At 39.8% G+C, this 15231-nt stretch overlaps 1 protein-coding gene across 1 annotated transcript in view; it reads right to left on the bottom strand.

Annotated features, from left to right (window-relative positions):
- Positions 1 to 15231, bottom strand: part of SLC6A18 (solute carrier family 6 member 18) — a 44801-nt gene that overhangs the window by 4117 nt on the left and 25453 nt on the right. The window contains exons 6-10 of the mRNA XM_072599520.1: positions 11153 to 11265; positions 8449 to 8577; positions 5175 to 5331; positions 1749 to 1953; positions 717 to 876 (exon numbers count right to left, since the gene is read on the bottom strand). Coding sequence (XP_072455621.1) covers positions 717 to 876; positions 1749 to 1953; positions 5175 to 5331; positions 8449 to 8577; positions 11153 to 11265 — 764 coding nt within the window. The remainder of the gene's footprint in view (positions 1 to 716; positions 877 to 1748; positions 1954 to 5174; positions 5332 to 8448; positions 8578 to 11152; positions 11266 to 15231) is intronic.

Here is a 15231-nt window from a genome sequence, read left to right as displayed (position 1 = left end):
TGGTATTCACTCATGTTGTAGAATGATGTTTCTGGGCAGAGACAGGAACAATGTTTTACTGGTGTAGAGAGCTTCTGAATGAAGAAACTCCCTCTACTAATGTAGGGACGCATCTTCTCTTTAAGTTACAGTCTTAAAGAATTGTCTAGAACACTAAGGAGTTAAGTGCTATGTCAAGGGTCACATATCCAGGATGTGTCAGAGAGGGAACCTGAACTCAGGTCATCTTGGCTAGAAGGCTAGTTCTTTATTTACTATGCCATTCTGCCTCTCATGTTTTTGATAAACATTTTTTTTGTCATTAGAAACGTATTTTACTTAGAGATTTCAATAACTCAAAAGGTCTGTGACCTTAGAGATGGCTGCATTCCCACTATTCCTTCCCCTGGTATGGGTCAAAATCCATACATGCCTTCTCATTTTCTATGACTGTTATATGTATTCTCCCACAGACCAAGAGAAAATCCACCTAAAATGTTAGAGGTCTTCCTCTATGTCTTTTTGTTTTGCGGACATACCTTAGGATCTCAATGAAGCCTTTAGAGGAAGATACTTCTAACTGGCTGAGTTCCTTACCCCTATAGGCAACCAGATTTCTACTGGGCTACTCCTGGCTCTCCTTCACTTTACCAAATGGAGGGTCCCCTTCAAGCGTTATTGAGAAGGAACTCCTTGTCCCCTCAGGAAGAAAGAACTCCAAACCAGGTTAACATTACCTTTTCATTCCATAAACATAAATGACACCGGTAACTTCAAAGAAGGCAAAGATCAATAGGTTCAAGGAAGCTGCATAATTGTCAAAGATTTCAAGCCAGTAACTACCAGATTGTAGTGCGAAACAAAGAGCGACGAGGCAGGAAATTAGGCACATCACAGCTAAAAAAGGAGGAAAAAAAGTATGTTGGTGTTTGGAAGGGAAGGGGGGCGAAAAAGAGAAGGGAAGGGATATCGTATCCAGGGACAGTAGCAACTGTACGTTTTTGTTATTTGCAAGCATATAAAAAACACTTTTTACAGAATCTCAGATTTCAGACTGGTAAGGGGCTTCACAGCCCATACCCACACAAAGAATCATCTCTTCAATGCACATGACAAGTTGTCATCTGGTGTTTGAAGACTGCTTAAAGACCCCCAAAGATTGTGAGTCCACTACCTCCAGAAAAAAGGAAGGGTGCCCATAGACTCTGGGATAACTCTAATCCTTAGTAATTGACTTGCCCATCTTTAGATCTTCTCCTTCTCATTGGCCCTACCCTTCCCTACTCCTTTTCCTTTCCTTCCTCTGTTCCCTTCTCTTCCATTCTTTTTTCTTCTTCCCTATTCTTTCCATCTGCTCTACTTCTCCAGAACCCAAACAAATACTGAGTAGATAGGACACAGCCTTGATTAGGGGCAGGAGTTAGGCCATAGATAGGTGGGTGGGTGGGGGGACTATTCTCATTCTTTTTTTGTCCACATCAAGTTCTGCTGGAGATGACATAAGAACCCCAGACTTGGAAAGTCACACAGCGACAGGTTGGACCACTTTTTTATATTGGTGAAAACCACTCAGATTCCCTAACCCTTATCCCTCCTAAGGGGGTTATATTATTACTAAGCCTGTCAATTAGAGGAGGAGCCCAGAAAAGGGGAAGGGGATGGAGAGGGTGACTTAGGTTGCTAAGTAAACCTGGAGGGAGGGAGTGGCACGGAGCAGAAAGTGAGGAGGGAGAGTAATTATTTTAAGAATGACCTAATTCTTCACTTACCTGTTATTAATTCCTTGGGGACTGACCTGGGCAGGATTTGCATATCTAGAATAGGCGTCAGTACTCCTTCCATATTTCCAAACATGGAACTAAGACCCAAGGAAAACAGCATCCCAAAGAAGAGCACAGCCCATGCAGGAGAGCCAGGCATGTGAATGATGGCCTCTGTGAAGACAATGAAGGCCAGGCCGGTACCAGAGGCGCTCTGTGGAACATACAAACACAGACACAGGCACATGCACAATCATGTTGAACCCTGGACTTTGGGAGCTTTAGTTCACAGTCACAGTCAAGTCATAGAATCTTGAATCTAGGGCTGGAAGAGACCTCGCTCCCTCATTTTACAGATCAGGAAACTCCAACCCAGAGTGATTTGTCTAAAGTCATCCAGCTAGCAAGTGACAGAGCTCTGGTCTTATGGCAATTAAGTCAGAGGTTCTTCAGCTTTTGTGTGTCCTGGAGCCCTTCAGTAGTCTGATGAAGTCTGAGGACCCCTTCTCAGAATCACCTCTCTAAATGCATAAGATATGAGTACAAAGGAAATGAATTATGTTGGTGACATAGTAGATACAGTGCTGGGCCTGGAGTCAGGAAGATTCATCTTCCTGAGTTGAAACCCAACTTCAGACACTTACTAACTGTGTGACCCTGGGCAAATCACTTAACCCTCTTTGCCTCAGTTTCCCCATCTGTAAAATGAGTTGGAGAAGGAAATAGCAAGTCACTCCAGTATCTTTGCCAAGAAAATCCTAGATGGGGTCACAGAAAATATGATTGAAACAACTGAACAACAACAGGTTTATTTTTTTTCCTAAATAAAGTCAATGGAAATCAGTTAAAGAGTTCTTCAAAAGCCAGAATAAACTTTTCGCTTATCTTAGAGGGGATCTAGAAACTTACCTTGTTGTCCGGGATTAGGCAGCTTAAGTAGTGTACAGATGGTCTGGACTGACCTCAGCCTCTATTTTTTTCCCTGCTTGGGCACAGAGTGTGTGTATACATGCTTCTTTCACATCTCCACTTATTCCACATGTGAGCTTGGGCAAATCACTTAACCTCTCTTGGCCATGGTCTCTCCATCTATGAGTCTTGAAGGTGAACTTTCCGACTTTTAACTAAAGAAACCATTTTCATTTCTTCCTTTTTTCTACTTCACCCTCCCTCAATCCTTCCCCTATCCTCCCTTCTCCTCATCTTCTCTTTTTTCTTTTTTTTATTTCTGTTTGAATATGGCCATACTCTAACGCTGAGAAGTTAGGGTCCCTTGGTCAGAATCTACACTGATCTTACTTAAAGCTGCTGCAATTTGTTCATATTGTGGGATGAAAAGATCTATATACATTTTTTTCCAGCAGATGATGTTTTCTGGGAATGATTAAATGCAACAGATATATGTGTGGCACTTCCAACCCGCAGATTTAAAAGCTCCTTAAGTGGACATTGATAAGATCCTTATGAGTGAAGATATAACATGATTTTCCCATTTTACACATGGAAGCAATAAGAGATTATAATTAACCATGGTCATGAATTAAATGAATGGAAAATAAGAGGGGGAATTCTTCAACTTTCCATCCCTTTTAACTGAGTACTTTCTCTGCCATTGAGGCTGAAACAAAGGTAGAGGAAGAAGGGACAGAAATCACATCCTTAACTTCTCCCTTCTGCCTCCTTTGCTTCCTCTGTCAGATGAGAAGGTGGGACATGCTGTACTCTAGAATTCCTTCCAGCACCTTGTTTAAAGTCATACAGTCTTAAATGTCTTTTCTTCTTCAAGCACGCATAGTTCACAGACCCAGCCTGGGAAAGTCCAATATCAAGATGGCTCTTGTGGCAGCCGATGATCTCATGTCAGAATCTCAGAATTAGTAAAGACTTCTAGAGGCCTGGGGTTCCTAACCTGGGGGCTCACAACTTGATCTGTACTGCTAGAGGTAGATAAAGTTATAGATATCTGTGAACTTTAGTGGGGAAAAATTATATCTTTACTTTCCCTAATTTCTGAGCAAAATGTGGCAATTCCTTCAATTATTTCAACCCATTATTCTCGGGTATGGGAGGTCTCTATGCTTCCCCCAGACTGTCAGAGGGGCTCATGGTACAAAAAAAGGCTAAGAACATTTACTCTAGTCTGATTCAAATCTGGATAAGAATACCCCCAAAAATATGCCCCAAAGGTACCTAAAATGTGCCTTAACTCAAAGACCTTCAGTGGGTGAGAGCTCACTGTCTCTTGAAGTAATCCATTTTCTCTACAGATCCAATTGCTAGGAAATTCTTCCTTACATCAAGCCTTAATCTCCCCTTCTGCACTCTCTACCCCTGATTCCCAGTTCTGCCCTCTGGTCCAAAGAGAAGTCTCATCTCTCTTTTCATAGGAAAGCCTGGTTCTCTGTCACACTATTTACTCTCCAATGGAAGCCAATATTTATTTGGGTCTCCTAGGAGGCAACAGCAAACAAAAATGCTTCCTTTATCCTTTTCTGTCTGTGATATGAGATTAAGTTAATGGGTGTCATTGACGTTTTATGGCAAATTTTGCTACTTTGCAAATGCTACCTGTTGATCATAGATCTACCATCTGGGGCTAGGCAAAATATAAACTATTAGATTTGTTATTTTGTCTCTTGAAGGGAAAGACCAGGGGCAAGAGGTAGAAGTGTAAAAGAGGAAAATTTATGTTTCAAGAAAGGAGAAACTTCGAAGGACTCGGAAGCACAGGGTCTGGTACATAGTGGGTGCTTAATAACATTTCTGGGATTAATTAGAGCTATCCCAAAGTGGAACAGGCTACCACTAGAGATAGTGGCTTCATTTTCATGGCCGGGTTTTCAAGCAGAGGTTAGATGCCTGCTTCTTGAATGTTCTCCTGAGAGTTCTTTCTCAGGTATAGGCTGGACTAAATGGCCAATGAGGTTCCTTCTAAAATGAAGAAAGTACTCATTAAGCCAGATAGCATGTGTCCAATGAATGCTATATGTCGATATCTGTAGAGCCAGAGGATTTAGAGTTTGCAGGAACTTTGGAGTTTATTTAGTCCACCCCCTTCAGTTTGTGGCTCCTCAAGGAAACTGAGGCCCAGAGAAATGTTTCTTTCTCAACGTCTCAGAGTCCAGGGGTGGGGACCCTGTGGCTTTGAGGTCACATGTGGCCTTCTAGGTCCTTGGGTGAAGCCTTTTGACTGAGTCCAGTTTTACAGAACAAATTCTTTTATTAAGGGAATTTATTCTGTGAAGTTTGGGTCTAGTCAAAGGGCCACACTTGAGGACCCAGAGGGTCCTTGAGGCTGTCGGTTCCTGCCTCAGACAGATGCGAAGTCCACAGTCAGTGGGAGCTTGATCCCTGGGCCTCTGATCAGTCCCATGCTCTTTCCACTAAGCCACACTGCTTCCTACTGAACCCAGAGCATGGTCTGAGTGTCACTACCTTGTCCAGAAAATCTTGCAGGGAACAGCTCTTTAGCTGGAGCCGTGCCAGCCTGTCTGACTGGGTTGAATTCAAGTATGTGAAGCAGGCTAGATAGTCATCTCGCTGGATGCTTTGGTCTGGAAAATCAAACTCATTGACGATGCTGATGATGTTTCTGTCAGAGAGAAGAGCAGATGGCTTTGTGAGCATTTTACTGGGTATACACAAAATCACTTGCAGGTCATTGAATTCAGAAGCCTCGAAACAAGTTTATTACCACCATAAATGTGGTCAATGGGAGAGCGCATCATTTTCTAGGAAATAACTGTTATATAAAGTTTTCCAAGAGGGGGCTTAATTCCTTCAGATCCATATTTTAGAAATTACTGTGAGATACCCCCATGTCTACACCAACAAAGGGGATGGGGTATCAGTTTCTTTTGGGGAGGAGCTACTTAATTGGATTTCCTAGTTCCCTCTCAAGGGCAGCTAGTTGGCACATAGAGTGCCAGACCTGGAGTCAGGAAGACTCATCTTCAAATCCAACCTGTATGACCCTAGGCAAGGCACTTAACCCTGTCTGCCTCAGTTTCCTCATCTGTAAAATGAGCTGGAGTAAGAAATGGCAAATCACTCCAGTATCTTTGAGAAGAAAACCCTAAATAATGTCTTGAAGAGTCGGAAACCACTGAAATGAGTGAATAACAAAAATATCCTTATCTGTGCCACGTGTAGAGGAAACTTTGCCTTAACTATGTAATCCAGTGAATTCTGTGCTGAAGTAGGTTTTCTCTTTTGAAGAGGGCATTGAATTCTTCTAAGACTGATAAAGTGGTCATGGGGGTCAGGCCAAAGATAGGTTCACCTTCCTTTGAATTATCACATGGTCAGTCCACTGAGCAGGAAGACCAGAGCCATTAATCCTTCACAAACAAGCATGGTATTTTTGCTGGGTTCTGGGAAGCAGGTCATGTCCTCAGAATGTCATCCCAGGACTTAGCACAATGCCTGAAATTCCAAATTTAGAGCTTCTATCACTACCACCTGGGGTAGAACAGAGGAAGCATCAGGATTTGCAACACAACCATGCTAATCTCCTTCTGCTGGTGAGTGGTTCTTTCTGGGTGGGGGGTGAGGGTGAGAAGAAGGTGGAGAATGGTAGCTAAAACAAAGCTTGAAAGTTTTTTTTTCTGGTTTTTGGTGATCTCTCCTGTCCATAACTCAGCAGTAACACTCAAATGAATAGGGGCAACCAAGTGGGGCAGTAGATAGAACGCTGGGCTTAGGATCAGGAAGACTTGAGTTCAAATCCAGCTTGAGACACTTACTAGCTCTGTGACTCTAGGTAAATCACTTACCCCTGCTTGCCTCAGTTTCCTTATCTGTAAACTGATCCAGAGAAGGAAATGGCAAACCACTCCAATATATTTGCCAAGAAATCCCTAAATGAGGCCATAAAGAGTTGGACACAACTGAAAAACAACTACAAAAGCTCAAACGAATACATGATGATAGCCACATATAACCATGGGGTTCATATTGATAATGAAGATGATGATGAAAGCAAAGAGGAGGAAATGAAAGAAAAAGAAAGAAAGAAAGAAAGCATCCCATCAGCTTCTATGGAGCCCAGCTGACCCTGGACGACCACCTCTACTGTTGGACACAGCTATAACTAGTCATCTAAGAGCAAGGATAAGCAAATAAAAGAAAACCAAAATGTGTCCTCTTATCAACTTCTTAGAACAAATTCTCTTAATGAGCATGTGCGGGATAGACCTTAGGACATTTGGACCTATGGGAGAAAATTCCGAGAAGTACCATAAGGTCACCGCTAAGGATGCGATGGGAAGTAGTCTGGGATGGGAATGGGCCCAGAAGGAGCTCACCTAGGACGCAATTTTGACCAAGTAATTGTGCTAACTGGGTGTTAAGCTCAGCTGTTTCTAACAGCTAAAGGAGTGTAGGTGATATCATTGAACGCTAAATTTCATTGTCTTGGATGAAGCTTCGATTGCCCTACTTTGGTTTCAGGTTTGCTGCTGGGGAAAAACAATGAATCTTTGGGGTTTTTTTATATCACATGCTTCTTTTCCTGATACTTAGCAGAATTTATTGGGAAGTGGGTTGTTGTATCACTCTTATTTATAGTTTTATATTTATAGTTATTTATATGTATATATTTACATATATTTATAGTTTTCTGTCTAGCATTATTACACTGGGAAATAGTGGTTTTCTCCTCAACTAAGTGCATTAGCTTGGAGATTGACAACCCCAGACCACACCACACTTTTACAAACATATAGAACATGCATACCAAACATCCCAGGAAAGACTTGGCTTCCTTGTTGCCTATCTTTCATTGCTGTTGGGAAGTCAAGTTTCTACATTTAATTTCCGGGTGGATAGGTTATCTTGGCTGTATTTCTCAGCCTCAGTGTGACCCCAACTCAGTGGCAGGGATCTCAAGGGGCTTTTCATCACGCTGATCATTTCTCAGATTGGGAAAGCAACCTAATGCACATACGATGGATAATTGGTCATCAGTAGCATTATCTTTGTATGTAGAAGCTAGCATATTTTGATCACTTTTTGGCTCTAGGCTTTCATTCATTCACCTCTTTATCCAAACAATATTTAAGTAGGTACTATGTACAGGGTACCTTGCTGGGCACTGGAAAAGATACAGAGATAAATAAAGACGTGGTCCCTACCCTTAATGAGTTTATTCTCCTGTTTGATTGTTTCAGTTGTGTCTAACTCTTCATTACCCCATTTGGCAAAGATATTGGAGTGGTTTGCCAATTTCCTTCTCTACCTCATTTTATAGATGAGGAAACTGAGGGCAAACAGGGCTAAGTGACTTGTCCAGGGTGACACAGCTAGTGTCTAAGGCTGGATTTGAATTCATGAAAATGACTCTGTTCTGACTCCAAGCCCGATGTTATATCTGCTATACCACCTAGCTGCCCCTTTCATTACAGTTGTGAAATTCTAGTTTTTTCAATATATCTGTTTTTTGTTGGGGTCAGAATAGTTTGAATTCTATTCCTGGCTTCACTACTGATGACACATGGGTATTTAGGCATGGTAACTAATAATATTTACATCACGTGTGATTCCTCAATTCCTGGAAAAATTCAGTTATTAGCTCTGATTTCCTGCTCAGTCATACCATTCCCCTATCCTTCCCTCCTCTGTGCCCTACCACACCCCACACCCCAAAAAAGAAAAACACAATTAAAGCCAACATTTTGCTCCTGATATGGTGCCTGCAATAGGATCCTACCTGTCTAGGCAAGCCCAGTAATCATTTGTTGCTTTGAAGCCTAGGACAGAGAAAACAGCCATAGAAGCATAGAGGGAGGTCAGGCTGTTCACTATGGCTATGGTTACAGCATCTTTTTCACAATCATTCCTGGGAAAAAAAACAAATAAAAGCATTTTCATTGGTGTTTAGAGAGTTGTTTTGTTTTGTTTTTTAAAAACAAGAGTACCATATAATGCAGCAAACATTTACTAAGTACCCACTGTGCTAGTCATTGGAGGGGAAAATTCAGATAAGGGATGGCTCCCTACCCTCAAGTTGCTTACAGCGGGATAAGAAAGCAACAGAGAGAGCTAAAATCCACAATATTAGTGCGTGGGGGATATTCTGACAGTGGACCATGGGAACTCAGATGGGGATAGTTTTCACAACCAGGAGATCCAGGAATACTTCTGGGAGAAGGTGAGGATGTAGCAGGGCACCAGCTTGGTACAGTGGAAAGAGCATTGGATTTGGGACCACCATTTAAATGCCATCTCTGTCACTCACTACCCATATGACCTTGAGTAAGTCACAACCTCTCTGTACCTTTGTTTCCTCATCTGTAAAATGAAGGAGCTGGATTAGGTGGCTGCAAGATCCCCATCTGCTCTAAATCTATTATTCTGTTAGCTAGATTTTAAAGGCTATGTTGATGCTATCCTTCTTGCAGTCATTCCTGTGAAAGCAAGGAGAAGGGGCATTGCAGATGAGGGAGACAGCCTAAGAAAAGGCCCCGAGGTGTAACTGCATCATGGTCAGAGGGCAGAGAGCACCACTTTGGCTTGAGCATTGAGATCATGGAGGTCAATCAGCCAGTGAACATTTACTAAGTGCAGGCACTATTCTAAGTGCGGGGCTTAACATCACCAGACAGCCTTTTGAGCATTTAGAACTGAGTATCTCTTTGGCATTTCAAACTTAACCTGTCAGAAACAGAATTCATTCTTTTCCTCCCCAAATCTTCCTCTCTTTTTCACTTTTCTGCTTACTTCCTCTACTTACTACCCTTCAAGGGTACTGCCATCCTCCCAGTAACCTGGCCTCACAACCTTGGTATTATTTTTAATTCCTCATTCCCTGTAACCAACTAATTTCCTGGGAAGCACTTGCTTGGCTCTCCCATCTTCACCTCTTAAAATCCTTCTCTTCCTCTTCAGAGTTAAAATGTCCAGGAATTCTCTCTCTCCCCCCACCCCATTCTTTACAACACAACTCAAATGACAACTTATCCAGAAAACTTTCCCTAATCCCTCAGTCAGCAATAACCTTCCCTAACTTTCTAGTATTTTGTTTGTACCTCTTGATATCTTTGTAAAATAATGTATTGTACTCTGTGTGTCATATTTTCCTGGGAGACTATAAGCTCTGTGAGGACAGAGACAATGTTGGATATAAACTTTGTGTCTGCCCAGAACCTAGCACCTTTTTCTGTATGAAGCAGACACTTAAAAATCACCTGAAATTATTGGCACTGATGTTACAACTCCCTTGTTTCACTAGAACATGTCCCCCAGTAAATACAACTCACATATTTTGTGGAATATGGGTCATCCAGACTTTTTATAATTACATGATCTGTTCAGCCTGTGGTCTTTACTACAGGTGCATAATTCAGGTTTTGCTTTTTTAACCCACTCATTTAACAGTTTACAGATATACTACTTCTATTTATTAAAAAAGGAAACTGTAGGCTATTTGCAAAAAAATGATTCTAACCCTTAACTCAACCTAAAGGCCAATGGAATGAGATGACTTTTTGGCCATTTCTTCTTATTCTTTCTTATTGAAGAAAGTGTTAAACTTTTCTGAGTAATATTTTTGTTTCTAACTTGATATTTTTATTTTTTTCCCCAATTACAGGTAAAAACAATTTTTGATTTTATTTTTATTTTATTTTTAAAAAAGAGGAATCTGGCTATACAAAATATTTTTAAATGCCCTTTTTAGTTATAAGAATTCTACCAAAATTCTTGCTAATCACTTGCTTAATATTTATTATAACTCTCACATTAGTTTTAAATCAAATTTGTTACATAGCCAAATTGTATTTTTTATGTTTTGTATGAATGCTTTGTACTAGACTTGCATGATCAACGTATGGAGAATAATTTTATCATTTTAAAATACGATAGAGGTTTATTGCTGCCGTATTGTTGGGTTTTTTAAAACAATACATCGTGTGGACCACAAAACCCAATTTTAACATTGCTCCTCTGGGAAAATATGATCCACTTTAGAATAACCCATTTTATAATATGGTTCCCAGGAACAGAGTGTGGCAAAAATCAGTGATTTCTTGTATTTTTGACTCAGTGAGAGTCTCCATAGGTCTAAGTTGCTTCTGGGATACATGTTGGGCAACTTTGGAAGACATAGGCCATGAGAGAGGTCATTAGTCACCAAGATGAATCAAGGATCTTCCTTTCAAGTAATCCTCTGGGGCTGCATAGAAAAGAGGTGGTTTCTAAAAAACATTCTTTATTTGCTTCCATACGCCTTAGCAAATGGAATATTAATTGTTAGAAATGCCGTTTGCTTTCTTTTGAAGAATGGTACAATGTGAAGATGATGTCATGGTTGTTACCACTCTAAAAGTTCAGGAGGAAGCACGCCCTAAGAACCCAAGGTGAGGAATGATAATTTTGTAGACTTGGTGCTAACCAAAAATAATAACTCTTCTTACTTGGGTGGATTGTAACTTGAATATGCAATGTGTCCTCCTAAAGCCAGAGAAAGAGAAAAAAAGATCTGTGTAGCTGCATCAAGCCAAACCCGGGGATTCTGGAGAATGCTCATCTGAAATTAGAGAATAATAGCAATTTTAATAAGAATTATAATTTCTGTATCAAATTGCTTAATAGTTGCAAAATATTTTTTTTTGCAGTTTTTTTTTTTGTGTGTCTTGATCCCTCCTATCACCATAATAGCTTTCTATAGTCAGATTCTTTTTTTGTTGTTTTTTGGCTCATCTTTTTTGGTCTTTTTCCTTTCTTTTAAATTTTAGCTCTGCTCCTGGGGTGGAAGGGAAACTGTCTCAGGTTTCTTGTGTCACAGACTGCAGGCTTGGCTGTTTACATGGTGCTACACACAGCTTACCTGATGTTGAGCTGGGGTCCTAGTACTGCAAATATTATTTCATCTGTACCACCTCAACAATACTGTGAGGGAGATAGGGAATGTAGTATTTTATGCTCATTTTACAGATGGGAATATTGAGGCCTAGGGAAATTAAATGGATTGTCCAATAGAATGGAGGTTTTAAAAGCGTCTGGAAAAGTCATCTCATTCAAATTATCACCTGTAAGACCAAACAATGATGTCTTACATTGACTTTTTCCAGTCCTCAATTAGTTTAATTTTACCATCATCTTTAAAAAAAGCAGTCTGGACAGGACTTCTGGGAACCAAGATGGTGGACTAAGCAGTATATCATGGTAACTCTCCCATATTTACCCCAAACAACCATAAAACAGCACTCCAAAACAAATCACAGGATAACAGAACCAGCAAAAAAGATGGAGTGAGTTCAAAAAACTTGGAAGATCTGTAGAAAAGCTCTGCCTCACTTGGGAGGAAAGGGACTTCAGTTCAGGAAAGGAAGTGTCCCAGCAAGCCAGCAGCAAGTCCTACCTCAGCAAATCAGTAGTAGATCCTGAGCCTCGGTGCAGTGGACCAGGAACGCCCACTCCACACCTGCCTCAGCGTAGCTAGGAGAATGGACAGACTCCAGCTCTGAAAACCTCCATATGCTTCAGCATAGCCCCAAGCAAAGAGGCAACCTCCAACAACCATACCTCCACATGCTTCAGTGTATCCCCGGGGGAGCACAGAAATACCCCACTGGCTTTAGCACATGCCAAGCACTAGTGCTAAGATCCCAGCTCAACATCAGGTAAGCTGCATGCAGCCAGACCTGCAGTCTGTGACACAAGAAACCTGAGACAGTTCCCCTTCCATCCCAGGAGCAGAACTCAAATTTAAAAGAAAGGAAAAAGACCAAAAAAAATGAGCCAAAAAACAACCAAAAAAGAATCTGACTACAGAAAGTTATTATGGTGATAGGAAGGATCAAGACACAAACTCAGGACAACAATGTCAAGACACCTAAGACAAAACCCCTAAGTAAAATGAGAAGTGATCTCAAGCCGAGAAATAGCTCAGAGAACTCAAAAAGGAGCTTAAAAATTATACAAGGGAAGTAGAAGAAAAATTGGGAAAAGAAATGAGAGTGATGCAAGAAAATTCTGAAAAAAGAGTCACCAGTTAGGAAAAAGAAAATAACTGCTTAAAAAGTAGAATTGGCCAAATGGAAAAGGAGATGCAAAACTCCACTGAAGAAAACAACTCCTTAAAAGATAAAATTGACTAAAAAGAAAAGAAAAACCAATGGAGGAAAACAGCTCCTTAAAATTGGAATTGAGCAAGTGGAAACTAATGATTCTGTGTAATCTAAATAATGATTCAAGAATTAAACAAATTCAAAAGAATGAAAAAATAGATGAAAACATAAGACATCTCATGGGGATAACAACTGACCTGAAAAATAGATCCAGGAGAGCCAGTGTCAGAATCACTGAACTACAAGAAAGCCATAATCAAAAGGAAGACTTGCACATCTTCTTTCAAGAAATTATCAAGAAAAAATTGCCCTGATGTCCTGGAACCAGAGGGCAAAATAGGCATTGAAAGAATCCACTGAGCATCTCAAGAAAGAGATCCCAAAATAAAAAATACAAGGAACATTATAGTCAAATTCCAGAACTATCAGGTGAAGGAAAAAATACTGCCAAGTGGCCAGAAAAAAAAACATTTCAAATATCAGGGAGCCACAATCAGTATTACATAGGACATAGCAGTTGCAACATTAAAAGATCAGAAGTCATTGAACATGATATTCCAGAAGGCAAAGAAGTAGGACTACAACCAAGAATCACTTACCTAGCAAAAATAACCATCATGCATCAAGGGAGAAAATGGTGATTCAATGAAATGGAAGGATTTCAAGCTTTTGTAAAGAGAAGACCAGAGCTAAAACAAAAACTTGATTCCCAATATCAAGACTCAATTGATGCATAAATAGGTACAAAAGAAAAAGAAAGCACAAGGGATTCAATAGAGCTAAACTGTTTACATCCCTACACTGGGAGATGATACTTGTAAATCTTAAAAATTATACCACTAATACAATTAGAAGGAATATACAGAGATTAAGGGTTTGGGTATAAGATGAATTTGAGGGAATGACATTTTAAAAAACTAAGGGACAAGAAAGAAGAGTACACAGGGTGCAGAAAGAAGGGAGAGGTAGAATGAGGTAAATTATTTCACATGAAGAGGCATGAAAGACCTATTATAGTCCTGGGGAATGTGGGAGGGTGGGTGATGGGCATCACTTGAACCTTACTCTCATAAGTATTAGCTGTAAAAGGGAATAATATACACAATCAATTGAATATAGAAATCTATCTTATCTAACAGGGAAGTAGAAGAGGAGGAGATTAAGTAAAGTGGAATCAGGAGTGGAAACTTAAGTAGAGGAGGGCAGATCAGGTGAGGTGTAGACAGAAGCAAAACACTGATGAGGAAGGAAATGGTGAAAGTAGAGAGAGGACAGACAGGAGGAAAAACAGGATTGAGGGAAAAAAGAGGTAGTAATCAGAACTGTGAATGTCAATGAGATGAGCTCTCCCATAAAATGAAAGTGGATAGCAGAGTGGATCAAAAACCAGAACCCTACAATATGTTGTTTATAAGAAACACATCTGAAGCAGAGAGAGATACACAGAGTAAAGGTAAGGGACTGGAGTAGAATCTATCATGCTCCAACTTAAGTTAAAAAAAAAAACAAAACAGGGGTAGCAATCCTGATCTCAGACAAAGTAAAAGCAAAAATAGACCTAATAAAGAAGGAAATTAAATCTTTCTAAAAAGTACCATATACAATGAAGTAATATCAATACTAAACATGTATGTACCAAGTGGTATAGCATCCAAATTCTTAAAGAAGCTAAGTGAATTACAGAAGAAATAGATAGCGAGATTATGTTAGTGGGGGACCTTAACTATCCTCTATGAGAACTTGATAAATCAAGCTAAAAAATAAACAAGAAAGAAACTAAGGAAGTAAAGAGAATATTAGAAAAGTTAGATGTGGCAAATCTGTAGAGAAAGCTGAATAGGAACAGAAAACCTTTTCTCAGTAGCACATGACACCTACACAAAAATTGACCATGGATCAGGATGAAAACCTCAAAATCAAATGTAGAAAGGCAGAAATATTAAGTGTGTTCTTTTCAGATCATAATGCAATAAAAATTATATTAAAAAGGGCAGTAGAAAGATAGATTAAAAATTAATTAGAAACTAGATAATCTGAAAAATAAGTGGGTCAGTGAACAAATCATAGAAACAATCAATAATTTCACTTAAGAGAATAATAACGAGACAGGATCCTAAAATTTATGGGATGCAGCCAAAGCAGTAGTTAGAGGAAAATTTATTTCTCTAAATTCTTACATCAACAAAAGAGAAAAAGAACAGATCAATGAACTGAGCATACAACTAAATAAAGAAAACTAGAAAAAGAACAAATTAAAAATCCCCAACTGAGCACCAAATTGGAAATCCTGAAAATCAAAGCTGAGATTAATAAGATTGAAAGTTAAAAACAACCTCAACAAAACAAAAACAAACAATTGAGCTAATAAGTCAATCTAGGGCTGGTTTTATGAAAAAACAACAACCAAGAAATACATAAGCCAA

The sequence above is a fragment of the Notamacropus eugenii genome, chromosome 4 (genome assembly GCF_028372415.1).
Source record: "Notamacropus eugenii isolate mMacEug1 chromosome 4, mMacEug1.pri_v2, whole genome shotgun sequence".
Classification (NCBI taxonomy): Eukaryota; Metazoa; Chordata; class Mammalia; order Diprotodontia; family Macropodidae; genus Notamacropus; species Notamacropus eugenii.
Note: the sequence above shows the minus strand (reverse complement) of the source record. Positions and strands in the feature narration are given on the sequence as shown.